Below are 27,098 nucleotides of genomic sequence, written 5' to 3'. Positions count from 1 at the left end.
TCCTTTGCCCTGCCTTCATTCCTCTGGTAGTGTAATTCAAGATGTTGGCCGTCTCTCAGACGCAGGTGTTAGGAAGGGGATGTCAGGGTAGTTACAGCTGTGGTCCAGCAAGTCCAACAATGGCCGTCTCGTGATGGAAGGTCCAAGAATCCAGTGGCTGTTCATTCCGAGAGGCTGGATGTCTCAGCTGGTCTTTAGTGTGCGTGCGTGCGTGCGTGCGTGCGTGTGTGTGTGTGTGTGTGTGTGTGTGTGTGTGTGTGTGTGTGAATCCCAAAAAAGTAGGCTCTAATGGCAGTGAAGGACCACCTCAACAGCTGGATACATGAACATATCAGTGAGAGCAAGGGCAAGCAGGCCCAAAGCAAAGGTTTCTTTCTTCTCTGTCCTTTACATAGGCTGCCATGAAAAGGTGAGGCCAGATTTAGGGTGGGACTTCCCGCTTCATGATCCAAGTAACCAAAAAATCCCTCACAGGGTCTGTCGGTCCAGCTGTTAGTTAGTTAGTTTGTTAGTTAGTTTGTTTTTTAAAGATTCATTTATTATGTATACAGTGTTCTGCCTCCAGGCCAGAAGAGGGCACCAGATCTCATTACAGATGGTTGTGAGCCACCATGTGGTTGCTGGGAATTGAACTCAGGACCTCTGGAAGAACAAGAGTGCTTTTAACCGCTAAGCCATCTCTCCAGCCCCCTGTTTTTGTTTTTTTGAGACAGGATTTCTGTGTAGCTGTGGCTGTCCTGGAACTCACTCTGTAGACCAGGCTGGTCTGGAACTCAAGAGATGTACCTGCCTCTTGCTCCCAAGTGCTAAGATTAAAGGTGTGCACCATCACTGCCTGGCTTAAAAGTAATTTTTTTAAAAAAAAATCGAAGCACTGAATAAAGTTCAAAATCATCTCACTATTTCAAACTTTTCTCAGTTCTCAAAAACAGAAAGGTTGTAACATGCTTACCTAGAAGGGCAGAGCCGCCAGGATGAAGGCCGATTTTCCAGGGTAATGTGCACCCATTGCATTCCAGGTGCCCTGAAACATCTCCACACTCTGGAAACTCAGTTTTGTAATTTGTGGTAGTAGGGGAGTATGTTCCCACCTTCTCCTGAAAAGAAATTGTAGTATCTGTCAATTCATTTGATTAAAAAGCATTAGGCAGGGCTGGGCATGGTAGCACATATCTTTAATCCAGTACTGGGGCAGTGGCAGGCACATATGAATTTTGATGCCAGCCTGGCCTTCATAGCAAGTTCTAGGATAGCCTGGGCTACATAGTGAGGCCCTGAGTTTGATCAATGACACTGACAGAGGATTGATCTCCACAATATATAAAGAACTCAAGAAACTAGACATCAAAGCATTGAACAGTCCAATTAAAAAATGGGCTAAAGAGCTAAACAGAGAATTCACAAAACAAGAACTACAAATGGCTGAAAGACATTTAAAGAAATGCTCAACATCCTTAATCATCAGAGAAATGCAAATCAAAACGACTCTGAGATACCACCTTACAACTGTTAGAATGGCTAAGATCAAAAACACCAATGACAACCAATGTTGGAGAGGATGTGGAGCAAAGGGAACACTCCTCCACTGTTGGTAGGAATGCAAACTTGTACAACCACTGTGGAAATCAGTATGGCGGTTTCTCAGAAAATTAGGAATCGAACTACCTCAAGACCCAGCCATCCCACTCTTGGGCATCTACCCAAGGAATGCTGATTTATACCATAAAGATACATGCTCAGCTATGTTCATAGCAGCACTATTTGTAATAGCCAGAACCTGGAAACAACCTAGATGTCCATCAACGGAAGAATGGATGAAAAAAATGTGGTACATATACACAATGGAGTACTACTCAGTAGAGAAAAACAATGAAAGCATGAAATTTGCAGGCAAATGGATGGAACTAGAAAAAAATCATCCTGAGTGAGGTAACCCAAACCCAGAAAGACAGTTATGGTATGTACTCACTCATTGGTGGATTCTAGATATAAAATAAAGAACAATCAGACCACAAAAAAAAAAAAAAAATTTAGAAATAAAAAAAAAAAGTCACCATCCCCCACCCCACCAGGTAAAAAGCTGAAGGAGCCAAAGGTCATCCTAGTGTGGTGGCTTTTACCTGTCAATGCCAGCACTGGGGAAACTGAGGCAGGAGGATCAGCATGAGTTGGAGGGCAGCCTGGGCTACAGTGTAAGACTTGAGGGGGCAGGGGAGAGGGAGAGAGGAAAGAAAGGTCACAGGGCAAATGCTGCTGCTGCTGCTGTTCCCAGAGTTGAAGAAAGAGACAGGCAGATGCAGAGAGCTCCCAAATGCAAACACTTTGGGGGAACCAGGGCTGGGCTAGGAAAAACCTAACTCTGTTTAGGACAAGGTGGTCTCCTGTGGCCCAGGCTGGCCTTGAACTCCAGGTACAGCTGAGGACGACCTTGCACTCCTGGCCCCCCTTCCCCAGGGCAGGGGTTCTAGGTGTGCACCAGCCCTCCCCTTCCCCAGGGCGGAGGTTCTAGGTGTGCACCAGCCCTAGGTGTGCACCAGCCCCCCTTCCCCAGGGTGAGGGTTCTAGGTGTGCACCAGCCCCCCTTCCCCAGGGTGGGGGTTCTAGGTGTGCACCAGCCCCCCTTCCCCAGGGCGGGGGTTCTAGGTGTGCACCAGCCCCCCCTTCCCCAGGGCGGGGGTTCTAGGTGTGCACCAGCCCCCTTCCCCAGGGTGGGGGTTCTAGGTGTGCAACAGCCCCCCTTCCCCAGGGCGGGGGTTCTAGGTGTGCACCAGCCCCCCTTCCCCAGGGTGGGGGTTCTAGGTGTGCACCAGCCCATCTGTTTTATTCGGCTCTGGAGTGTGAACCCAGAGCTTTAGTGCACTCAGTAAGCACTCTACCAACTGAGCTACATCCAACAGCTCTGAAAACCCACCCTTGAATAGAGTTGCTTCAAGCAAGCAGCTGAGAGAGCTAATTGTTTGGAGGAGGGGCAGCCAGCCTCCCTTCCAGATGTTGTAAGGTAGTCACCGGACAAAACTGCTCGGACTCAGGTTTAAACCAATAGAAAGCCTTTATTAGCAGGCCGGTGACCACACTGGGTGCTCAGGGTCCCAGTGTAGCTCTGAGCCTTTCTGGGGTGAACTTTTACGCACAAAAATCATGTTCTGGATTGACATACTTCAGTTAACAAGAACAGTTATCCAGAAGTGGAACTAGAGAAGCCAAAAAGCAAGGTTAGTACATCTAAAGACTTTCCCAGAACGATGGACTTTGACAGATTAGGGCTTTGTTTTCATTTTGGCAGATGATGGTGCTGTCTAGGTGCTGAGTTTTACAGCCTGAATGGCACTTCCATCATGGAGTCGGTTGTGCTAAGGTCTGGGACCCTGTTATACACTTTCATGAGATTTTCTTCCAGGAGCTCTAGCAGGTCCTCACAGAGGAAAAATGGACTTCTTCTTCTGGCAGAGGCGTGGAGAAGGAACCTTGACCATGCTGAGCATCAGTTCTCAGCACACCTGAAGAGAAACCTTTTATCCAAGTGGAGCCTAAGCTGCTGGGATTTCATCGGTTGAGCACAACCCACATGAGAGAAGGGAAATAGCCCAGAGACCCTTCCAGACATCCGAAACTACCTGAGGGGAAGGGAACTGAGACACATTGCTGAGGCTCATGGTCAGGGCCACGGGCTCACTAATGCCTGAGAGATCATCAGAGGGTGTAGGAATAACTCCATATTGGAAAAGCTTGTTAACCTAATAGTTCACGGGTAACATCACAGAAAACAGGGGTGGTACAAGCAGCTGTTCAGCAGCCTGATTGATTTCTCTCTCTCTTTTTTCTTCTTCTCTCTTTTCAAGACAGGGTTTCTCTGTGTAGCCCTAGCTGCCCTGGAACTCATTCTGTAGACCAGGCTAGCCTTGAACTCACAGAGATCCATCTGCCTCGGTCTCCTGAGTGCCGGGATTAAAAGTGTACGCCACCACTGCCTGGCTGCAGCCTTCTTTCTTGTGCTTAGGTGACAGGAGACAGAGTTGTTAATGTGAAGCTTCAAATGGCCTTCTCAACTAAGAAAAAACCGAGTCACAAAAATTCCTGGAGTTCTGGATATCGTCAACAGGAGAAAGCTTTATGAAGCCCTCAGCCTGCAATCAAAAGTGTGTGTGTGTGTATGTGTGTGTGTGTGAACATGAATGTGGAAGCCAGAGGTTAATGTGTGTTCCTCAATCACTAGTTTTTAAATTACATCTGTTTATTTGTGTGTGTGTGTGTGTGTGTGTGTGTGTGTGTGTGTGTGTGTGTGTGTAACACATGTGCATGGTCACATGTGGAGGTAAGAGGATAATTTAACTGAACCCAAATCCTCTGCAAGAGAAGTACATCTCTGGACTGCTGAGCCATCTCTCCAGCCCCCACCATCTTTTTTGTTTTGTTGGGTGTATTTTTTGAGACAGTGTCTCTCATCGAGTCTGGTACCCAGCTCTCCTGCAGACTGGTCGGTCAGTGAGCCCCAAAGACCCTCCCATGTCCATCCCCCACCGTTGGTATTCCTGGCATGTACTCTGGGCTTGGTTTACAGGGGTTCTGGGGACTGAACTCAGATCTTCACACTGTGCTGGCTAAGCCATCTCCCCAGCCTGTGGGCGACTCTTCTCTCACATTGTGCATGCAGTTTGCTTAAATCCTTTCTCTCTCTCTCTCTCTCTCTCTCTCTCTCTCTCTCTCTCTCTCTCTCTCTCTCTCTCTCGTTTTCTGAGACAGGGTTTCACTGTGTAGCCCTGGCTGTCCTGGAATTCCCTCTGTAGACCAAACTGACCTGGAACTCACAGAGATTCACTTGCCTCTACATCCCAAATGCTGGGATTGAAAGTGAAAGTGTAAACCACCACTGCCTGGTGCTTAAATCTCCTGTAACTACTTTTAAATTCTCCTGTAACTACTTAGCAATAAGAAGGAATAAATTATTGATACAGTCTTATGTGAATGAATGGTCAACCATTCATTGGTCAATCTTTTTTTTTTTTTTTTTTTTTTTTTTTGTTTGTTTGTTTGTTTTTCGAGACAGGGTTTCTCTGTGTAGCTTTGTGCCTTTCCTGGAACTCACTTGGTAGCCCAGGCTGGCCTCGAACTCACAGAAATCTGCCTGGCTCTGCCTCCCACGTGCTGGGATTAAAGGCGTGTGCCACCACCACCCGGCTCATTGGTCAATCTTAATTAGGGTTTCTGCTGCTGTTATAAAAACACCATGACCAAAAGCAATTCAAGAAGGATTTGTTTCTTACACTTCTAGGTCATAGTTCATCACTAAGGGAAGTCAGGGCAGGAACTGAAGCAGAGGCCATGGAGGAACACTGGCTTGCTCAGCCTTTCTTATTTATTTATTTATTTACATTTAATTTTATATTTTGAGCTGGCTGCCTAACTGCCTAAATTTCTCTATGTAGACCAGACTGGCCTCAAACTCACAAAGTTCCACCTACCTCTGCCTCTGCCTCTTGAGTGCTGGGACTAAAGGTGTGCGCCATGCATGACTCAGCCTGCTTTCTTACACAATCCAGGCCCCCTCACCCAGATGTGACCCCACCCCTAGTGAGTCCCCCAACACCACCAATCATTAATCAAGGCAATACTCCACAAATTTGCCTACAGGCCAATACTATGGAAACATTTTCTCAACTAAGATTCCCTCTTCCTCCAGACAGTAGTGAGTGGTGCACTTAGGAGGCAGAGGCAGGCAGATCTCCAGGTTCAAGGCCAGTCTAGTCTACAGAGTGAGTTCCAGGACAGCTAGAACTACACAGAGGAAACCCTGTTTCAAAAAAGCACCCCCCCCAAAAAAAAAAAGAGAAGAAAAGAAGAAAAAGAAAAAGATTCTCCCTTCCCAGATATGTCTGGGTTTGTGTCAAGTTGACAAAAAACAACCATCACGATATTGTAAAATAAACTGTGATCCTCAGCCCCAAAAGTATATATTATAGGCTTGCATTCATGGAACATTGTAGAAGTAATGTGATAGAAAACGTATCAAGGACCATGGCCAGGCAGTGGTGGCACATGCCTTTAATTCAAGCACTCAGGAGGCAGAGACAGGTGGATCTCTGTGAGTTCAGGCCAGCCTGGGCTACAATTGAGTTTCAGGACAGGCACCAAAGCTACACAGAGAAACCCTGTCTAAAAAAAAAAAAAAAAAAAGTATCAGTGGTTACCTGAGCATGCAGTGGTATAGCATGAATTCCAACCTACATGCAGAACTTTTAGGGGGCTGTAGATGTATTAAGTGTTTGGTTTTTTTTTTATCCCTTTTGTGTTGATTATAGTCCAATAAAGTTATTTAAACTAAAACCAAAACAAAGGAACCCTGATGGCCAAGTTCCCGCCATCAGAATTTCAGTAGGTGGAGCCCTTACACTAATGCTTTACAATACTCTACTATGAAAAGAGGGTAAAAGTTGCCTCTGACACTCTGTTCAGTAGGACACGGCTGTGCACGCCGGTATTCCTCTCATTCTAGAAAGGGAAGACATGATGAGCTCAAGGACCAGCTTGAGCTCCACAGCTCCACAAACAAACAAGACGACAACTGGAAGAGATGACTCCAGATGAACTGAAGAGATGGCTCAGTGGTAAGAGCATGGCTGCTCTTCCAGAGGACCCGGGTTCGATTCCCATCACCCACGTGGCAGTTCTACGGGACCCAAGGTGCTTTTTCTGGTCTCCGCAGGCACCAGACACACACAACTACACTGGCATACAAGCAGGCAAAACACACACACACACACACACACACACACACACACACACACACACACACACTAAATAAGTCTTTTTAAAAGATGCAGAAGAGGGCCAGGCGGTGGTAGCGCATGCTTTTAATCCCAGCACTCGGGAGGCAGAGGCAGGCGGATCTCTGTGAGTTCGAGGCCAGCCTGGGCTACCAAGTGAGTTCCAGGAAAGGCGCAAAGCTACACAGAGAAACCCTGTCTCAAAAAAAAAAAAAAAATGCAGAAGAAGCCAAAGAGTTGATAGACAGAAGGACAGGCAGAAGAAGGCAAAGACACTGTCTTGGGCAGCGGTAAAATCCCAGCACTCGTGAGGCAGAGGCAGGCTTAGCTCTATTAGTTCGAGGACAGCCTGGTCTATAGTGCTAGTTCCAGGACAGCCAGGACTACACTGACAAACCTTGTCTTAAAAAGAAAAAAAAAGATAGCAGCTTGGGGAATTCACTTACCTCCATCAAGTTGCTGAAAAGACCCCACTTTAGTGCCCCGCCTGGGAGCCCATCTCCACTTTGGGACTCTGTTTATGGCATGTTACAGGTGGGGCAGCAAGAGGTGTTGAAACTTCTTCCTCTGGGGCATTTGACTCTAGGGCAGGACTTTTTTCAAGCATTAAAAAAAAAAAAAAAAAAAAAAAAAGATGTATTTTTAAAATTTATTTTGTGTGAATACGTGTGGGTGTGGGCATGACAGGACACACATGTGAAAGTCAGAAGCCGGCTTGCAGGAATCGGTTCTTTTCTTCTACCAGGTGGGTCTGGGGGCTCAAGCTCAGGACATCAGGCTTGGTGGCCAGCACCTTTACCTGCTGGGCTAGCGAGTCAGCCTTGTATTGTTTTTCATCATGACACACTCCTTTTATACATGTACATAATGTGTGTCAATTATATTTGCCTCCCTTTTTACCCACCACCACCTCACGGCTCGCTACTTCAGGACTTCTCAAGCTGGCTTCCAAGGAGAGACTCTAGTGTGTGCCGTCAGCAGATCCACTACAATTACAAACAAAACCTAGGAGTGTATGTTTGTAGGTCAGGCTGGCCTTGAACTCTTGATCCTCCTGAATGCTGGGAATATAGGTGTGCGCCATCACACTCAGCCAGCAGTTCCAAAGACTCACCCTTGAAAGAGCACACGAATCTGTCCTAAGTGTTCTGGGGGCCAGGCCCAGGAGGCTTGGAAGGAGAGACTTCCGGAGGAATTGTAAGGCTCCTATGGGTTAGTTCCTCTCATCGCTGGCCTGGAGCAGAGAGGCCATCTCCTGGGAGATGATCCTTCTCCTCAGAGTCCACCTATTGGAACACAATTACCGGACTTAGCCAAGGTGCTGGGTCTTCTCCAGCTGGCTGGGGGACTAACAACCCCGGCCCTGCTTTTCCCAGTTCAGGGGATGGGTTTCCTAAAGCTGAGAGACCTGTGGGGCCTCCGCCCTGTGTCTCTAATCTCATCAACGGTGTTGATGGGGCCCACACTTGACTAGTCACAATGCCGGTGTGCTGTAGTGGGCTGGGGGAGAAGAAGTCTTTGGAGCTCAATCAGATGTTTATCTAGGCCTGCATCTCAGCCAGGCCCAGGCCTTAGAGGAGAAACTTCCTGGCATCAGGATTTCCTTTACGTGCATGGGATCCAAAGAGTTCAAAGGGTCTTTGTAATAGTTAATCATTGTCAACGAACTGGGTATAGCTCCTGCGGTGAAACCCAGAGATTCTACCCATTCATGGAAAATTACTACTGATAGTTACAAAGGAAGTCCACATAGACCCTGCCCTCAGCCGAGGAAGACACACAAGTCGTACATGGAAAGAAAAGAGGGAGAGCCTGGGGCTGGGGCTCAGTTGGTAGAGTGCTTGCTAGCACACATCAAGACTTGGGTTTGATTCCCAACACTGAATAAAAAAACCACATGCAATGGCAAATGCCCATGGGGACCTTTTTTTTTTAAATTTTTTTTAGATAGCATTTCTGTGTAGCCCTGGCTGTCCTGGAACTTGCTCTGTAGACCAGGCTGGCCTCGAACTCAGAGATTCCCCAGCCTCTGTCCCTGGAGTGCTGGGATTAAATGTTTGACACCACACCCAGCTCACAGCAACCCTTGTAAAGGGAACCATTTTACTGGGGCTTGCTTACAGCTCAGAGATTTAGTCCATTCTTGTCATGGTGAGAGGCGTGGTGGCGTGCAGGCAGACGTGGTGCTGGAGAGGTAGCTGAGAGTTCTATCTGGATCAGAAGGAGGTGGGAAGAGAGAGACACTGGGCCTGGCTTGAGCTCAAAGCCCACCTCCAGTGACGCACTTCCTCCAACATGGCTGCACCTCCTAATAGTGCCACTCCCTATGGGCCTATCAGGGCCATTTTCTTTTCTTTCTTTTTTTCTTTCTTTTCTTTTTTTTTAAAAAAAGATTTATTTATTTATTATGTATACAGCATGTATGACTGCAGGCCAGAAGAAGGCACCAGATCTCATTACAGATGGCTGTGAGCCACCATGTGATTGCTGGGAATTGAACTCAGGACCTCTGGAAGAGCAGTCAGTGCTCTTTACCTCTGAGCCATCTCTCCAGCCCCCTATCAGGGCCATTTTCATTCAGACCACCACACCTTGCATGCTCAAGAGCTTAGGTTCAATCCTCAGCAGAGAACAAGAAAAGGGTGAGCAAGCTGGGTGCAAACCAGGTGTGGTGGCTCTTGCCCAGCCCTGGGCCCTGGGTTCAGGACCGAGAATGGGAAAGAGAAAACAAAATGAAAGACTTATGTATGTATTGTTGAACTGAGCAATTAATAACCCCTATCATATTTCAGTATTCTGTTTATCCCATCGATCCAATAATTTACTGTCCCAATTATTATAGAATTAAATAAGTCTCACCACCCCCAATGTCTTGCTATAGAATCCAGGCTGACCTCAAACTCATGATCCTTCTGCCTCAGACTCTCAAGTGCTGGGATTATTAGGTGTGTAGCACCTGCTGCCTGATGATGCTCCCTCAGTATCAACCTTGGCACATATTCTGTAGCAGTTTTCTTAGAGACTGAAACATTCCATCCTCCTCAGAAGCTCCTTAAACAACTCAAAATAGCTTCAGGAAGTTCCTAAAATTGACCAGATTCACTAGGCCCCTCCCTCCCAAGAGTAAACAAGGCAAGCTGCTGAGAGTCACTCCCAGACCAGGTAAGCTGCTAAGAAGACTCTGAGACTAAACCAGCTGCCTGGAAGATGCAGAAACCAGCTGAGCTGCCTAGAAAAGATTTAGACCAACTAAATTTAGAGGCACCTGGAAAGGACATGCATTCTCCAAGCATGTTGAGCTGCCTGAGGGCTGTGCAGTGTGTCCCAGCTTTTATGAGCTGCTACCTGTGCTGGGATCGGCTTTGGTGACCGCTGTCCTTTGCTGTGTATTACACTCATTGTTAATAAAAAAAAAAAAAAAAAAAAAAAAAAACATTGGCTGATAGCAGGGCAAGAAGAGATTGGGCATGACAGCTTGACACAGGGAGAATGATGGGAGGAAGAAGGGCAGAGTCAAGAGAGTCAGAGGCGTGGACATCCAGACACAGAGGGAGCAGGAAATGAACGTGTCATGTTAATAAAGGTACCGCCATGTGGCAAGGTGTAAATAAGGAATATGGGTTAATTTAAGTGTAAGAGTTAGCTAGTAATAAGCCTGAGCTATCGGCTGAGCATTTATAATTCGTATTCAGTCTCTGAGTCGGTGCTTTACCTGGCAGTCAGGATGGGAAATGTCTGTTTACAGTCTTTGAGTAATTTCTGTTCCTGTAAGTAACCCCTCACCCATATTCCTGTAAGTGACCCCAATAAAACTCACTGGTTTACCAAGTTGGACTTTGATGGTATCTGTACTTTAGTCTGTCTTGGGCTTCCAGTCTGGGTGAGTAGACGTGTGTGTGTATGGCATCTCCCTAGGAAAAGTCTTGTCACACAGTAGCATAAGAGCTTAATAAATGTCAGGGGTTAACTAACCAATGGCAGCAGCAGCAATACCTTTACTGTGTGACTTTGATCCAGCCACTTAGTGCTCTGAGGAGTGGCTTTAATCATACATTGTTTTTCCAAATTGTCTTGCTAGCTAAACGAGAATAACATATGTAAAGACATTTCCTAATCTCCCCGGAGGGGGCACTAATGTAGGATCGCTGCGGTTGCTGGGTAACTACCGTTACAGAGCACCCAGTGTCAGCGTCAAGAACGGTCTAAATCCTTCCTTCCAGGTGGCTTAGAGCAGCAAGGATATCTGTGCAGGCAGCCTTGTGGACAGGCCCTGGAAGTACAGGAAAGCTTCCTGCCTGGTGCAGCCTGCCCCCTGGTGGACAACCCTATGTTTTGGGGGTGTCCAGGCACAAACCACTCCCTAAAGAGTGTCTGAACCGCTCCAGTTCCAAGAACTTGCCTGTGGATTTTGTAAGGTACGATGGGATGACTTTGGAAGCAGTATTATTGTGGCAATTTATCATGTGTAGTTAGTCAAGAGTTGTGAGATGCCGCTGTCTCCTGATGGCCAATAGCAGTGGTAGAGGCAGCCTCTCTGGCTACTTCCTAACCTCCAAGGGGGAGCAACATGATTTACATCTCGCTTGATGGCTCTTTTCTGTTTGTCTGTCTGTCTGTTTGGGGGCTAGAAACTGAACTCAGCGCCTCACCCATACGGGGCAAGTGCTTTACCAATGAGCCGCAAGCCCAGTCTGTTTGAGGGCAGGATGGGACATCAAGTGGCTTGACCTTTGTACTGGACTTCCCTCAGTCATCAAATCCAGGCCGTTCTGGGGAGCCAGTGACCTTAGCAGCAGCTGAGGTGGACTTAAAGAAGGTGACATTGCTCAGAGTACTGGGCATGTGTGGACGGCGAGCCCTGCCCTAAAACCTGGTACTGCTCACACACCACCATCCACACTGAGTGAGAAGCCTCTTTGGGTCCCAGTGGCTCTTCCTGGGGGGAGAAGAAGAATTGTGGGTGGACCCCACACACACAGCCTGCAATACAGTGCTCTCCACTGCGGCCATTGCTCTCCCTCCTCCGCTGCTTAATGTGACAATCCCTCTCATGTCCCCTCTCACCACTTCTTCGGGCCTCCGTGGCTCCCAGGGTGGCCCAGTGCAGGCAGGCCCTCATGCTCTCAGAGAGCCTGAGCACCTTCTGATGCTGCAGAGGCATGACCTGTCTGTTTACAATGACCAATTATCAGCACAGGGGCTCCAAGAAGCACCCAGGACCCACACACATTGCTCCTCACCCCTGCTGTGTACCAGGGGCCTTATTCCTACTTACAACCAGAGTCAAAGATGCCTGATAAGACGGGGTGTCAAGAATCCTGTCTCTAAGCCAGGCGGTGGTGGCGCACGCCTTTAATCCCAGCACTCGGGAGGCAAAGGCAGGCGGATCTTTGTGAGTTCGAGGCCAGCCTGGACTACAGAGCAAGTTCCAGGAAAGGTGCAAAGCTACACAGAGAAACCCTGTCTCGAAAAAACAAAACAAGCCGGGCGGTGGTGGCGCATGCCTTTAATCCCAGCACTCGGGAGGCAGAGCCAGGCGGATCTCTGTGAGTTCGAGGCCAGCCTGGGCTACCAAGTGAGCTCCAGGAAAGGCGCAAAGCTACGCAGAGAAACCCTGTCTCGGAAAACCAAAAAAAAAAAAAAAAACATTGCTGCATCTAACTACCACTCAGGAGAGAGGCGGCATCCGGCTGGGAAAGTGATAAAAACATTTATGCAAGAGTAAAGGCTGGAAAATAAACTCCCTGTGAGTCCTAGAGCTAGCTGAAGGCAGCACCACACATACATATGCATATATATATATATATGTATATATGTATGTATGTGTGTGTGTGTGTGTGTGTGTGTGTGTGTGTGTGTATACACAAGTTGTTGTTAATACTGTCAGCTTGACAGGGTCCAGAGTCATCTAGGAGACCAGCCTCTGGGCATGTCAGTGGGAGGTTATCTCTACTAAGTTAGTGGAGGCTGGCTTTAACTGTGGGTAGCTCATTTCATAGGCTGGGGTCCTGGACTGAGTGAACAGGAGAAAGAGGCCCTAAGCAGCAGCTTTCTGCTCTCTCTGCTTCCTGCCTGTGGCTGCAATGTGATCAGCTGCTTCCTGCTCCTGGTACCATGCCTTTCCTGCCATAATGGCAAAACAAACCTTTTTTTTTTTTCCTTAAGTTGATTTTGTGAGATATTTTGTTGCAGCTATGAGATCCGTATTACAACTAATATCTGCCTGGGTGGGGGTGCGAAAGAAGAAAAACAGTTAGGATAATATAATTCCTGCTTTATACAGGAGTTTGTATGTAAGGGAGGTACGGAGTATAAAGCACTTTGCACAGTACCTAGTACCGGAAGCACTCATCGGTTGTAGCTGGTTTGCTGCTCTAACTAGGTGATCAGCACTAAGAGAGCAGGCATCCTGTCTGTCTTGTATGCATTGCTCACTAGCTGTGTAGGTTCGCAGAAGAACAAATGTTCGGCGGCATCTCCCTCGGCACTACCCCTGCTGTGGGTCGCGTCCTGGGGTGCTAGGGGCCAGGCTCGGCTCGGAGCCACACCCCTCGGAGCGGCAGCCGCCAGGGCCAGGCTATTGTTGTGGCTAAGATTCTTTCCCCAAATGGAAAGCCACAAATTAGAGAGGAGCTTTGGCTCGGCTCTCAGGAATTGAGGGAGGCCACCAGCCCATGAGGGGGGTTGGGGGGGGGGCTCCTTCCAGTTCAGAGTCCCTGTCTGGGCGCAAACCTGCACCCTCTCAATACTACGTTCTCTGCACCCCACCGTCTCTCTAAGCCTCTTGCCCTCCCTGAGACCCCTGCTCCTGCTGTCCTCTGCCCTGAGGCTACCAGGGCTCTTTCACCCCTAGCCCAAACAACAGTCCCCCCCCCCCAGGCCCTGCTCAAATCCCCTCTTTGAAGCTCCCCACCCCATCCAAGCGGAACAAATCGCCCCTGCCCCACCCCACCCCCACCCGGTCATCTGCTTTCTTCGTCTCCTTGCCACAGAGCTGGTCAGTCTTCCTCTGTGGCCCCCTGCTCCACCTCGGCCGCCAACCTCCCCATGAGTCCCTCAAGAGGATGTGACCCCCGTCTGCTGACCCCACAGCACAGGGAAAGTGTCCCCAACGATCTGTTGCCAGCAGCTGAGAGTGAGGCAGGCGGGGGCGGGGGCGGGGAGAAAAGGCTTAGGCCACAGGTCCAAGTCTGAGGGCCGCATCGGGTGGAGAGCCCAAGGAGAGGTCAGCTCCATCCACCATTCCTGGGTGATTTCTCAGCCCACCCTCCAACGACACAAAAGCCCGTCTCATCCTCCACATTGGACAAGAAGGGCTGCCCAGAGAGGTTATGTTTTTGTTGGAGGCAATGTCAAAAAAAGAGTGGAGAGTCAGGATTCGAATCAAGGCAGGGCTGAAGTGTGAATGGTTGTGGCTTAGGGACTGTGGCTGCCTGGGGAGATGTAGACAAGAGTCTCCTTCGTGACATGCAGGCATGAGGTCTGAAGCCAGATCTGAAGGCTTCTCGGGGGCCCATCTCACTGTTCCCGACACTGACCAGAGCTATTCCCAGTCTGCCTGTCAACCCTCTCCTGAAAGGAGCCGCTTCTGACTCAGGCCCATTCCCAGCTCAGGTGTTCCGGGAAGGAGGTCTGAGGTCGGATATAGGAAGGAAATGGCCCTCAGACTTCGCCTGCCCCTCCCCCAGGTCCTGGCTAGTGGGCAGGAAGGAGCCACTTTAAAGATTTCCCTGGGGACCCATGACCAGAAAGAGAGGATCTGGTCCTTGTTGAGTGCCCCTGCGAATTGAGGGCCACTGGATAGAGGGATGTGGGCCCCCATCCTCTTAGGACAGACAGATATATGATCTCCCGTCCTTCTGTTTCTTGTCCCTCTTACTTCCCCAGCTCTTTCGGGGTCCCTCACCATTTGCCTTCTCCTGTGTGCGCCTGCTCAGGCTGTGTGTTCCTGGGTCTGTGTCTGTCCCTAGATACTTTGTCCACTGGTGTCCTGGCATGAGGCACTGACACTTCAGACTCTCACCCCTCCAACTGAAGACCCCCAAGAGCCTAGCTACGGCACTGCCCTCTGACTAGGGCTCTCTAAGTCTCTGCCCTCGGACTGAGTACTGAGCGCGAGCTGGCTCATTTCAGAAGTGTGGAAAACAAGACATCTAATCAGGATGACCCCCCTGGACCCCCTGGGTTCCCCTTCCAGTAGTCTAGCATCTGTTCTTGATCCCCAGAACACAGCTGTGGAGCCCCCCCCCCCCCCCCCCGCCAGTCCCTCCACCTAACCCGGATGCTCCTTTAAAAGCAGAGGAGTGGGGGTGGCCTCAGGGAGACACTAGGCCCCATCCTCCCCCTGGCAGGCCAGGTTTCCTGCCATTGACAGCATCCCAGCTGGGCCCCCGCCCGGTCTCCCCCCTGTTTAACCCCTTCATGCTCAGGCCACAGGGCTACTGGCCTGGACCCTACCTGCATCTACCGAACTAGAAGGGACCGTTTCCCTGGATTAAATATATGATCACGGTATGAAGTCACAAGAACGGCCCTTAGCACATATATCTTCCTCAATAAAAGTCGCCTGTTGAGGTGAAAATGTGGCTCAGTTGGTGGAGGGCTTGCTTTGCATACACAGGGCCTGGGTTCCACCCCCGGCACTGGACTGCACAAAATCAGGCACGGTGGCTCGTGCCTGGAATTCCAGCATTCTAGAGGTGGGGATAGGAGGATCAGAGGTTCAAGGTCAGCCTGGTCTACTTGACACCCCTTCTCAAAACGAAACAAACAGCCATCATCGTGTGAATTTGGACAGGTCATTTCACTACCCTAAGCCTCAGTCTCTTCAGCTCCAAATGGGAAAAATGAAAAAACTTAACCCCAAAGATTGTCTTCGAGATGAATTGTGACAATGTGCTGAAAGTATTTTGTCAAATGCTGTAACAAGACAATTTTGTTGTTATGGACAAAAATAAATACCCCCTCTCCCCCTTCATAACAGTGAGAGAGGGATCCAGGGGCTCACAGAAGGTCAGGGACCAGGGTGGAGGTGGGCCAGGTCCAAGCACTGACCTTTGAACTCTGGGTGACGGAGCGTCCACCTGTGGAGAGTGTAACACTCCAATGGAAGGCTTCTCCTCCCTACAAACAGGGTTGGGGAAATCTGGCAGGCTCCCCAGGTAGGAAGCCAAGGGAATCTCCTCCACCTCTCTCTTCCATCAAGGTATGTTGTGTGTTCCAGCATCTTCCCATCCCATTCCAGGCCTGCGGAAGGTAACAGCATCTTCTGGCCAGGTGATGAGCCTTGGGTTCTCAGACAGACTCTCGGTCTAGCCAGACAGACATGGGGGCAGAGGAGAGAGAGGGCTCTGGGGGTCTGCGCATGTCCCTCCTGCTAGACTCGCTTCCTCCCCGTGAAGTGGGGTTACTATTCCTGCCGGGCCCTATCTAGGCTCCAGGGGAGGGGGCTCAGGGGAGATCAAGCGCATAGATGGGACCGAGCCTTGCAATCATGGAAAGTGTTAGAAGGAAGGGAGGGGGTTGATGCTAAGTGGTCAGGCTGGCAGGGGGTAGGCGCAACTGGGAGAGAAGCTGAGGCAGAGCCCAGCCTTTGAACTCTAGTGCTAAGGAGTTGACCTACCGAGAGGGGTGGGGCTCCTTCCTGGCTAGGGCTTCCCCTTGAGGTAAATGGTGTCAGTGAAGAGTGGGGACCACTAGGGATCCCAGGTAGGAGGCCAAAGGATGGAGGCTTAGCCCTGGAAGGCCTCCTCCATCACACCCTTCCCGTTTGCCATCACTGGGGCAGGGCCACCGAGTTCTTGCTCAGTCCTCATGCTAAGTCTTGCTGGGACAGGCTCTCAACACACCTGCAGCACCCTCACCCACCCTTAGGCTGCAGATGCCCGGCTCATCTCTAGGAAGAGCAGGCTTGCCACACTCCAGTACCAGGATTAAAACAGGCCTAAATGGCATAGCACCCTCTTCTGTCCTCCAGTCAGAGCATGGAGGCTTCAGAAGGAGCCTGGGGAGTAGAAGGTCTCATTTGGGGTCATGGTACTTCAGCCCAGGTTTACGGTGTCTCCATGGCAACCATCGAACCTGACAGAACTGACTTAACCATCTGTAAAGTTGCTGGACACGGCTCACAGGTCCTGTCAGCACCAAGACTGGTCAGGAAGGAGTTAATTGAGTCTGAGCTCTGGGTCAGGAAGGGTTAACCCAGGGGGTGGAGGCTCTTCGCTTTTCCTGTGGAGAGGACGGCTTGGCTGCCACCAAAGTTACTCCCTGGTCCCCGCTGTCCTTCTGGCCTTCAGTCTGGGCCTGCCGAGGGACCCCTGCAACTCGGTGTCTCCACACAGAGGTGAGTGCCTCGGGGTGGGAGGGTATCAGGGCAGGAGGGCACCTTGGGAGCGCTGGTAAGGAGGCCAGTGCCAAGCTACTGAACTTGGAGGCGCCAGTGTTGAGAGCTGAAGCCTCTAAGTGGACAGAGGAGGAATTTCTAACTCAAGGGCTGGGAGGCTAGGTAACAGGGACAGAGGACAAGACTGACTGCCAGTCTAGCATGGGCCGTCTGTGGTCAAACATCAAAGCCAGCCCAGAAAACAGGGGAGAAGCAGGGGACAGCAGACTATTTTGGTCCTTGTGTTTAGGGACTTTTTATAGCCTCCTTGCTCAAGGCTACAGAGAGAAGGAGGGGACAGAGGCCATCCATGAGGTCAGACAAGCTCAGTGCCCTCCTGGGACCTTGGCATCTGACCCAGTATCGTCCCTGTGTGAATAGAGCGGGACACTGGCAGGCTGTCCTTGCTGCCTAGGTTTCTGTCACAGTGGGCAGATTCACCACATACTAGGTGGCCATGTGGAGTAGTGTGGGAAAAGTTTTTCAGGTTGGACCGGGGCTGAAGTGGCCAGGGTCTCCGCTCTAAGGCCTCTGGGAAGGGTGGCGGGCACATCCGTCTTCACACAGCCTTGCCTAGTCTGTGCCTTTTTGCCTCCAGAAGCAAGGTCCCTTCAGACCCCAGAACCAATAAGTGTCTTTCAGCTGTATGGGAACGGGAAATGGGAGGACAGGGGTGGGTGTGTTGACCATGTGGGTGGCCCATTCTGTTAGCTAACAAGGAAACCGGCAGCTCTTGATTTACTGTCCCTCCTGCCCTTTTCCCCAGGACAAGGGAGGCGAAGAAGAAGGGTCAGAGGTTTCTGGATGAGAAGCCCGCAGGGACCCCGAGGGCAGATTTCTGGGTGTGCAGGTTATTAGGCAGACTCAGTGGCGGGGAGGATTAGTGAGACTGGGGTTCCTGCCGGGACCCACAGCATCAGAGGCAGAACCCAAACACCAGAGAGGAGTTCTGACCCGCAAGCCGGGGGTCCAAGACGATAAGGCGAAATCTGGGTCCCAGGTGGCACCCTAACTCTCAAAAGGACCCACACAAGCCCTATCCTCTCCTGGCCACTGTCTGGTCTGACTTGGAAGTGCAGGGTTGGACGAGGTGGTGGTTACCGGTTAGGTTTTTCTGGAGTCCCCTTGGCATAGGGCACACAGTGGCTGGCTGTAGAGACTGGGGACCACCTCCCTCTCCTTCCTGAATAGCCCTGCTGGGCCTGGGCGAGGAAGCTGGCAGCAGTTCCTAGAGGTTTCTACCCTATGGTTATGTCCCTGACCTCGGTGCTTGGGGGCGGGAAGGGTGGGCCAGCTGCAGGCAGCCTGTGGCTGCGGAACCTCCTTGTCTTGGGCTTGAAGTTGCTCTGTTGGGAAGAGGTATTTTTTCCGGTTAAAGCCGATTTCGGGAATTGAGCTAGGGCCCGCCTGATTTTCCTTTCCAAGTGTCCTGCTTGCTTGTACCAGATCAGAGCACTCTCAAAGGGGCATTAAATCCCCTCCCCCCAAATTATCCAATGCCTCTTAAGGATTGGGGAGGGGTGGGTCTAGCTCTCGCTCCCTGGGCATGGCACCAGCTGATGGGGGAGGGGTGACTGGCTGATCCTCTACCCAGGAATGCCTGCAGGAGAGGGGCAGGGACAGCCTACCCTCTCCCAGACAGTTCCTCTCTCCCTGCAGGCCGCAGGAACTCCGGAGAATTAATTGTTCGCTGCTTCTCAGCTACCTGCGCGTCCGTCCCTAACTGTGCATGGAGCACTGACCTGCCCAGCTCCACTAAGATGCTCCTGGCCTCTCCCTCCACGCCATCGAGGGCACGGACCCCCAGCGCCGTGGAGAGGCTGGAGGCCGACAAAGCCAAGTACGTCAAGACGCAGCAGGTGATAGTACGTCGTCAAGAGCCAGCCCTGCGAGGGGGACCAGGACCGCTGACGCCACACCCTTGCAATGAGCTGGGGGCCTCTGCATCACCCAGGACGCCGGGGCCTGCCCGCCGGGGTAGCGGCAGGCGACAGCCAAGGCCTGACTCCCTCATCTTCTACCGCCAGAAGCGGGACTGCAAGGCTTCGGTGAACAAAGAGAACGCCAAGGGCCAGGGGCTAGTACGACGCCTCTTCCTGGGCGCCTCCCGGGATGCTGCCCCGAGCAGCCCAGGACCTACAGAGAGACCCGCGGCTCCTGCGGGCTGGGCTGGGTCCCCGGATGCTCCGGAGGCGACAGGGAAGAGAGCGTTGTGTCCCACGTGCTCGCTGCCCCTGTCGGAGAAGGAGCGCTTCTTCAACTACTGCGGCCTGGAGCGCGCGCTGGTGGAGGTGCTGGGCGCCGAGCGCTTCTCCCCGCAGAGCTGGGGCGCCGAGCACAGCCCGCAGGTCGCCACGTCGCCGCCGCCGGGCTCCGGGGACACCAGCGATTGGACATCCAGCGACGGGGACGCGGGCAGCCGGGACTGTGCGGGAGGCGGCGGCGGCGGCGGCGGCGGCGGCTCGGAGGCGGCGGGGTCCGCGCGGGACGGACGCCCCTCGGTGTCAGTGGTGGAACGCAACGCGCGCGTCATCCAGTGGTTGTACGGCTGCCAGCGCGCGCGCGCCCCGCCGCGCGAGTCCGAGGTGTGAGCACCGCGGCCCCCGAGACGGCTCCCGGAGAGCTCGCCGCGTCCGTGCACAAACCCTTCGCCTAGATCTGGTTTCCCCATCTGCACCCTGAGCAGGCGGGACCCCGAGGGCCAGGCGCAGACTGAGGAAAGGGGTGGGGTGGGGGCCACGTAGCCTTTCTGGAGGCTGAATGTGAGCAGCGATGGACTGGGGTGGGTGGGAGATGAGCGAACTACTGAATAAAGCTAAAATATTATTTAATAAAAGGATCGTGAGTGTGGCTCTGCGGGCAGAGGTTGGGGAAAGGGGAGGACTGGTCTGCGTGGCTGAGTGTGTGGGTTGTAAGTGTGGGTTCCAGGCTGAGTGTGACCTTGGCCAAGCACTCCGCTTCCCTCGGTTATTAAAGGCGTAAATAGCGTCCTGGAGTAGTTGTAATGCATATGGGAAATGTACCTGGAATATAGAAAGTGTTCAATAAACGTAGCTTGCTTGAGCCACCCAGGATTCTTGGAGCTTTGCGTCCCCTTCCCGTCCTCCATGGTCCTGAGGTAAGAAAGTCTGAGTTTTGAAGGGTCCGGAATGGAAGTCATTAAAACTGGGGCATCCTTGGGTCAGGATTTTGCCATCTGTAATCTGCTGTCTGTCTGTCTGTCTGTCTGTCTCTCTCTCTCTCTCTCTCTGTCTGTCCCAGGCCAACCTCACCCTGCTAGCAACCACTGAGGTTTATGCGATAACTAGGGATCGAACCCAGGGCTTCATGTAGCTCTGCAAGCCCTCTACCAACCGAGCTATACTTCCAGCAGAGTTCCTTCCCCCCCCCCCCCCCCCCCCCCCCCCCCGCTCCAGAACACAAACTCGCAGGTTTTCTTCACAGGTTCCCGTCGAAGCCTTTGTTCAGGATCGCCCTCCTCTGCCTTAGGTTTCCTTCCCTAACTGTATTCTTGGAAGATCACACGCACAGTCTCCTCCAGGAAACTGCCCCCCAAATACCGGGTCTGCCTCCTCCTCTCTGAGCTCACAGGGGCAGCTGCGTTTTGTTCCTCAACAAACCCTGGTCTGGGACCCGCTGGTAGAGAGCTGCCTCGTTCGTTACTCCAGGATTTTCACACATTTTGAATCAGCGTCTGCAGTTGGGCCACCGGCAGGGTTTGCTGAACGAAAGGAAGCGGGACAGGGCAGTGGAGCGGGTCCTCCGGGGCTTTCTGGAAAGTTGTACCTTAAGTCTAAGGCCACCCATCCTGTCACCTGGAGTGTCTCGGCACTTCCGTCGGGAAAGAAGGCGAGGAACCCTTTAGCTGGACCCCGCCTGAGATCGCCCACCTAAAAGTAGCTTTTCCTGTTGTCGGGGAAAAAACTGACACGGTCACACCGGGTGTCGATCCAGGAGTTTTATGGGAGGTAGGGAAGGGCGGGCCCCGGCTAGTCGCCCTTGGGCGCGGTCTTCACCCTCATCTCTGCCAGTTTGTGGGTGAGGAAACCCCACTTGAAGCCTGCCGCGGGGTCCACCTCCCGGGTCTCGGGGCACTCGGTGGCCTCCTCGGCCGGCTTGTCCCCGGGCTCGGGGTCCCGCTCCGCGGGGGTCTCCACGCCGCGCAGCATGGACGCCGCCGCCTGCTGTTGCTGCTGCCATCTGCTGGCGAACGCGTCCCAGAATCCCGGCCCGCGCGGCTCCGTCTCGGCCGCGGCCGCCTGCGACGGGGGAGGCGCCGCCAGCGGGCTGCAGGAGAGGCGGGGGTCAGCGGGCTGGCCCGGGGTCCCAGAAGGGGACAGTGGGCAGGAGAAGGGACAAGGGGTGCAGTCAGGGGAGTCGGGGCAAGGTCAGGGCCTGCAAGCAAAGGGAGGGTTCAGAGGCTCTGGGAAAAACCGGTCAAGTGGGACAGGATCGGGAGAGGACGTGAGAGGGCTGGGCAGAGGGGACCCGGGATCCCCGAGTTGGGTGGAGCGGTCAGGAGTTTGGAGAAGGAACTCCGGTGCAGAGAGAATAGACGAACGGAAACAAGCCAGGTCTGGAAAGCCAAGGAGGGCCCTAAGAGGGGAAGGGCACGGGAGAGAGAGTGGGGTGAGCTTGTTTAGGCCCATAGCAGGGACACCTCCACAAAACACACACACACACACACACACACACACACACACACACACACACACACACACACCGCGGGAGGCGGGGAGAGCCAGGCGAGCAAAGTGGTTAGGCTCTAGGATAGAGGGAAGAGGAACTGGGTACGCGGAAGAAAGTGGAGGAAATCCTAGCACAGACGCTTAGGAAAGAAGAGGTGGATGATAACGCCCCAAAGAAGGAGCCTTGCCTCTGGAAGAGTCCTCAGAGGACTGGGACAGGCAGGCAGAGGAGGTTAGGGGGTGGGGAGGAAAGGAACCTGGGGGCAAGGATAGTGGGTGGGTGGGGGGTGCAGAGCAGAAGGGAATGTGATGTGGGTGCGCAGGGCTGAAGGAAAAGGCCGAGATGCGGTGTGTGTACGAGACAGGACAAGCGGGTTACCATCTAGACCCCACCCTTTGTTGCAGGCACCTAAAAAGGCCTTCTCTGCTGTCCTGGGTTCTAGGGAGTTGGCCGTCCTGAGGAAGAGGGAGGAGCTACCCATAAGGACTTCCCGGTTACCTCAGTCCCAAGAGATCTGACCCCGCTGTATCCTGATAAGAGGACAGAGCGTACAGGGGTGATGAACAGAGCACCGGGAGCCAGCATGGCAGAAGAGAGATCTTAGGACCCTTCCGCCCCTCGCCGCCCCGCCCCCTGAGGCCACACGTACTGATCAGCGCAGGGCTCCGGTGGCAGCAGCTTGTCCTCATCTTCTTTGTTAAACAGAGATGACATGGTCAGCCAGCCCTTCACCCCCACCCCCTGAACCTGGGAGGAAAGAGCTGAGAGTCAGGAGCGCATGCCGCCACGCCTCCGGGGGCTTCACCACAGCCTCTGCCAGGCTTCCCAGGGTTGGGTGGAAGACTGGAGAACTCACCCTTCGGGCCAGCTGTGACACGGGATTGAAGGCCTCCTCTTGGGGTTCTGCCGCCTCAGACTCCACTAATGCTGGGTTCTCCCCCTGGGACACAAGACCCCACCCACCCAGCATGAGAGAAGCCCCATTGCTAGCCAGTGCACACACACACACTTACACACCCATTTTGCATCACCTCTAGGGCACATGGGAATGCTCACAGGTAGACTACATAATGCCTCTGGTCAATACACAGGCTTGCATGGTCAATCTGCATAGATACCTCTAAGCACGTACACTTGCCCACTCCCACACATACCCAAATGCATACACACACATAGAGTGGACAAGGGCATGTTATGCACACGACTACAGACACACACCTGTACGTGAGCATGGCTACCCCTTTCCTTCTGTGCGCAGGTGTATGAGCGGATAGGCAATCACACAAGGACACTCACGTGGTTAAACAACCCATTCCTGCAGGCAGCTAGCTAACAGAGGCCTGTGCAGGGCTGTCAAAATTTCTCCACCAACCAAATGCAACACCTGCAAATGCCTACATGAAAGCATACAGGTCCAGAATCCTGCTGAAAATGCACATCCATACAAAAATCACCAAATCCAGTTCACACCTGTACTGGAGTTTCCACGGAGGCACCGGTTGCAGCATTTTCCTAGACATGTCCTTAGAATCCCAGTCTTGGACACCAGCATGTCTAGGCATATGCTTAGCCGCCCTCTCACCCACCCCTGTGGGGCTGGTTTCCGCCCCTGCCACATCCATTTGTGTGGCTGCCACTTATCACAACTTCCAGACATAAACTCCTCGGTTCAAAGTCCATTCTGCCCTCCCCCTCGGAACTAAGTATGGCCTAAGTACGGCTTTGATGGAATGCTGCTACTGTGGCCCACAGAGCATAAGGACTGCTTACCCCCTATCCCCACACGCAGGCGCTCATACCTCTCCAGGCAAGCCGTCTCACTTCTTAGCTTTGTCTACTAGAAAGCTGTGACGAGCTTAACGGACTTCTGTAGCTACTGCCAAGTGGCATTAGAACAATCTTTATCCTATGGCAGGCAGTTCACGAGATCCTTGGAGTCAGCAGTGCCTGCTTCGCCCATGGCCCCAGCTCTCCCCTTTCCTGTGTTTTTCAACATCTCCATCATTGCACCGTGCTGTTTGTAATCCCCCAATGTGCCTACAGTCTTTGCATAAAAGAATCTGTGTCCTCTCCAGCTTATTTAATGCTCTTTATCCCCCCCTCCGCCTTTGCTGTCCCTCTGTTCTAGAAAACATGGCCAGTACCCACCTCCTCCGCCAGGTCCTCTTCAGATTCTCCACCCAGAGTCTGTAGCACTTTGGACTTGTAAGCTTTCCAGAAAGCTTGGTTCATGGCTGCGGGGGAGAGGGGCCTGGCACCCAAACACAGAAGGTGGTAGCTTAACGGGCACCCGTGGATCTGGCTCCAGAAACTTGGAGGAACCAAGAGCCTGTCCCAGGGATCTGGTGACTTCATGAAAGATGCACCATTCTCCCCAGCTGGCACAGTGCCGAGCAGGTAAACCGGATCCCAGTGATTCTGAGGTTGGGGCAGGCTTGTGCCACCTCAGCCCCTTGTCTTGACCCATATTGGCCAAAGTTAAGGAAGACAGCTCTTTGGAGAGTCCATTTTGCCTGCACTTAGGAATACTGGTGGTTGTTCAGCTCTTAGGAGAGCTGCAGAAAAAGTTTTCCACTCAAATGCTTGAGCCCAGGGCCCACACCTGTGCATCCTCTGACTGTAGTCATACTAGCCACGTTTTCCTCAGGGCCCCGCCCTGTAGCTCTACTCAGCCTTCACGAGCTGGAGTGGGAAGGTCCCCAAGCCACCTCCAGTGAGCACTCTGGGCTTCCATTTCATTCCTTTGTGTGGCCTAGAAACCTGTTCTCCCCCGGGATGCACGTGCCCGTCTCCCTGTTTCCTGGCAACTGGTTCCAAAGAGTCGGAACCCTGAATTATTGCTGAGCTCCTCGGCCCCCATACGGTGGAGTTGGCTCTGGCCAGCCTGAGCGGCACCAGGCCAAGATGAGCGAAGAAAGGCCCTCAGCCCTCGCCTTACTCTAAGCACACTTCTTGGTTATTTCCCCTTTTCCTGCCAGCCTTCTCCTGGGAGCCTGGGCATAGAGAAAGAAAGCAGAGATGAGCAACACTTCCTCTTGGGCAGGGATGGAGTTCACCTGTTAGACCAGCTGCCTGGCATCTGTGAGGCCCTGGGTTCCATCCCCAGCACTGAGAAACCAACCAACCAACCACCAAAAAACAGGAAAACTGACCCCTCTTCAAGGACGGAACACCTCCCCAGGTGCTAGATTCTCTGGGAAACAGTTCTCCACTCTTGGCCCCATGAATTTGCCTAGGAGTAGAGGGAGGACAGAAGAGACACAGACCCAAGAAAATAACGGGGGAGAGGCAAGAAGAGGCCCTTTGTTAGAGCCTAGGGGTAACCCTCTGGGTGCCCCATCCGTGATTCCAAACTTATTCTCATTTATGAAATAATTTATTCATGGCACAAACATCAGTGCTTTCCAGAGACGTTGAAAGTATCCTCTCCAGCTGAAATCCGAGGTGCGGAAACCGGGAAGTGATGATGGGACCGGCAGAGTGGAAGGATCCGCTGCCCCCAGGCCACTGGCCCTCAAGAGCCCAGTCACTATCATCCACGGCCACCGGGGGGCGCTCCAGCCACCAGCCTGTCCGTGACGCCATCAGAGGCGGTCTGGACAATCTTGCTCCGCCCCCGGGCGGACCTCTCGTGACGTCATCGAGCGGCCCGGAAGCTCCAACACGTGTGGGTCTTTCCCTACTCCCAGCTCCTTGGTCTTGGTGTCACTGATCATGGGTCGCTCCCGCAGGACCGGCGCGCACCGAGCACATTCCTTAGCCCGCCAGATGAAGGCCAAGAAGCGGCGGCCAGACCTGGATGAGATTCACCGCGAGCTGCGGCCGCAGGGGCTCCCGCGGCCCAAGCCAGAGCTGGACGCCGAGCCCGACCCGGACCTGCCAGGGGGCGGCCTGCATCGCTGTCTGGCCTGCGCGTGAGTCCAGCCCGGGGCCGAGCAGGGTTTGAGGTACCAGCCCCATTGCGGTGAGATCCGGGCGGCGAGGCTCGTGGGATCTCCTGTCTTGGGACCCGTGGGTCAGCCCGCCTCCCATCTCTTCGGGCTCGGAATCTGGTATCCGGGGACGAGTTAGGGCCAGGGAGGTAGGCATACCTGAAAGGCCTCACCACCTCTTTACTCTCTCCCTACATCCCTGCAGGAGGTACTTCATCGATTCCGCCAACCTGAAGACCCACTTCCGATCCAAAGACCACAAGAAAAGGTATGAAGGGGTCAGGAGATGGTGAATGGGTATCATGCAGGTATGTCTTGCATCTGATCAGCTCCAAACACCTATTCTTCCTTCTCCCAGGCTGAAGCAGCTGAGCATCGAACCCTACAGTCAGGAAGAGGCTGAGAGGGCAGCGGGCATGGGCTCGTATGTGCCCCCCCAGCGCTTGGGTGTGCCCACAGAAGTGTCCACTGAGATCCCTGAGATGGACACATCCACCTGAGGGGCCTGAGGATATAGGGCAGAGAAACTGCCCATGGACAGTGGTTCAGTGCTAGTCTGAGAGTGTGTACTTTGTTTTTTGGGGAGATGATCTCTTCTGGGTGTTCTGCCCAAAATAAAGGACCTGGACAAGAGGGCGTACCTCTGATTCTAACTTCCCTTCCAGTCCTGCAGAGTCCAGCCCTGCAAGGGTTTCTGAGCCAAGATGTCTATTCCCCATCGGGTCCAGCTTTGGAACCCGTACCCCAGCCTGCCTTCTTTGAATCTGGGCTGGAGTGCAGGCATAGTGTAAAACTGGGGAGTAGGGTCAGGTTTATTCTGTGTTTGTGGCGATGGCAGAGACTGAGCCCCAAGGGGGAAAACATGGGTTTCTGAAGTTGCAGACCCTTCCCCTGAGTCACCTACCTGCAAGCCTGGGTGAGAGGCTGCCTGCCTCATCATGGCGCCTTGGACAGCTGCCGCTGCCTCACCATCTTCCACACGGCATAGCAGGAGCCACCCAACCCGAGGACAGCCAGCGTGGTAGCCACAATCCCAACCAGCGGACTCCGGGGCTCTGCCTTCAGCTCCCCGGCCACCTGCATCTGGGAGAACACAAACGGTGGACATACATGGTCAACGGAGACTTCTGGGTAGGAAGTGGATAAGATGGTGCTGCTGGGTGGAGAAGATGTGGACGCCATTTCTGCCCCAGGGAGATTCCACCCCGATCCCTCTCGCCTCACTGCCCATCTGGGTCCTGGCTAGTCAGGCAGCAGGGAACGTGACAGTCTGGCCGTTGGGGGTATCAGCCCCGCCGTGAGAAGGGGAGGGAGAGAGAGGTGGTACAGAAAGGC

General features: G+C 52.8%; 3 protein-coding genes and 1 non-coding gene across 6 annotated transcripts; 3 read left to right on the top strand and 1 right to left on the bottom strand.

The window, feature by feature from the left end:
• The first annotated feature begins 944 nt into the window (after nt 1–944).
• On the top strand, nt 945–1,100 carry LOC114706013. The gene has a single exon (XR_003736460.1). It is a non-coding gene; the product is annotated as a U1 spliceosomal RNA (small nuclear RNA).
• Nucleotides 1,101–16,850: 15,750 nt separating this feature from the next.
• Nucleotides 16,851–20,210, top strand: Fam110d (family with sequence similarity 110 member D). 2 transcript variants are annotated; one of them, XM_028888225.2, is made up of 2 exons: nt 16,851–17,103; nt 18,844–20,210. In XM_028888225.2, the coding sequence occupies exon 2, from the start codon at nt 18,903–18,905 to the stop codon at nt 19,731–19,733; it is 831 nt and encodes a 276-aa protein (XP_028744058.1). In that variant the 5' UTR covers nt 16,851–17,103; nt 18,844–18,902; the 3' UTR covers nt 19,734–20,210. The 2 variants fall into 2 exon arrangements, with proteins under 2 accessions (XP_028744058.1, XP_028744057.1); XM_028888224.2 differs by having other exon boundaries at nt 16,852–17,103; nt 18,802–20,210.
• An 875-nt stretch (nt 20,211–21,085) lies between these two features.
• On the bottom strand, nt 21,086–24,125 carry C2H1orf232 (chromosome 2 C1orf232 homolog). Of its 2 annotated transcripts, none has more exons than XM_028888177.2 (4): nt 23,980–24,125; nt 22,688–22,771; nt 22,481–22,578; nt 21,086–21,429 (listed from the first exon to the last, which is right to left on the bottom strand). In XM_028888177.2, exons 1-4 carry the CDS (start codon nt 24,061–24,063, stop codon nt 21,132–21,134), a joined length of 564 nt encoding a protein of 187 aa, XP_028744010.1. In that variant the 5' UTR covers nt 24,064–24,125; the 3' UTR covers nt 21,086–21,131. The 2 variants fall into 2 exon arrangements, with proteins under 2 accessions (XP_028744010.1, XP_037058211.1); XM_037202316.1 differs by lacking the exon at nt 23,980–24,125 and adding an exon at nt 23,286–23,418.
• Nucleotides 24,126–25,447: 1,322 nt separating this feature from the next.
• Znf593 (zinc finger protein 593) lies at nt 25,448–26,396 on the top strand. The gene is made up of 3 exons (XM_028888216.2): nt 25,448–25,745; nt 25,969–26,031; nt 26,122–26,396. The coding sequence occupies exons 1-3, from the start codon at nt 25,546–25,548 to the stop codon at nt 26,261–26,263; spliced, it is 405 nt and encodes a 134-aa protein (XP_028744049.1). The 5' UTR covers nt 25,448–25,545; the 3' UTR covers nt 26,264–26,396.
• The last annotated feature ends 702 nt before the right edge of the window (nt 26,397–27,098 follow it).

The sequence above is a fragment of the Peromyscus leucopus genome, chromosome 2, assembly GCF_004664715.2.
Source record: "Peromyscus leucopus breed LL Stock chromosome 2, UCI_PerLeu_2.1, whole genome shotgun sequence".
Taxonomy (NCBI): Eukaryota; Metazoa; Chordata; class Mammalia; order Rodentia; family Cricetidae; genus Peromyscus; species Peromyscus leucopus.
This window is presented reverse-complemented; position numbering and strand designations above follow the sequence as displayed.

Bases quoted from the DNA above. Each gene is read 5' to 3' on its own strand.
- Fam110d (XM_028888225.2), top strand. From the start codon at position 18,903: ATGCTCCTGGCCTCTCCCTCCACGCCATCGAGGGCACGGACCCCCAGC.
- C2H1orf232 (XM_037202316.1), bottom strand. From the start codon at position 23,393: ATGCCTAGACATGCTGGTGTCCAAGACTGGGATTCTAAGGACATGTCT. The intron at 22,579-22,687 runs GTGAGTTCTCCA...CTTTCCTCCCAG, and splicing joins TGTCACAGCTGGCCCGAAGG to GTTCAGGGGGTGGGGGTGAA. The intron at 21,430-22,480 runs GTACGTGTGGCC...CCTCTCCTGCAG, and splicing joins CCGGAGCCCTGCGCTGATCA to CCCGCTGGCGGCGCCTCCCC.
- Znf593 (XM_028888216.2), top strand. From the start codon at position 25,546: ATGGGTCGCTCCCGCAGGACCGGCGCGCACCGAGCACATTCCTTAGCC. The intron at 25,746-25,968 runs GTGAGTCCAGCC...ACATCCCTGCAG, and splicing joins CATCGCTGTCTGGCCTGCGC to GAGGTACTTCATCGATTCCG. The intron at 26,032-26,121 runs GTATGAAGGGGT...TCCTTCTCCCAG, and splicing joins TCCAAAGACCACAAGAAAAG to GCTGAAGCAGCTGAGCATCG.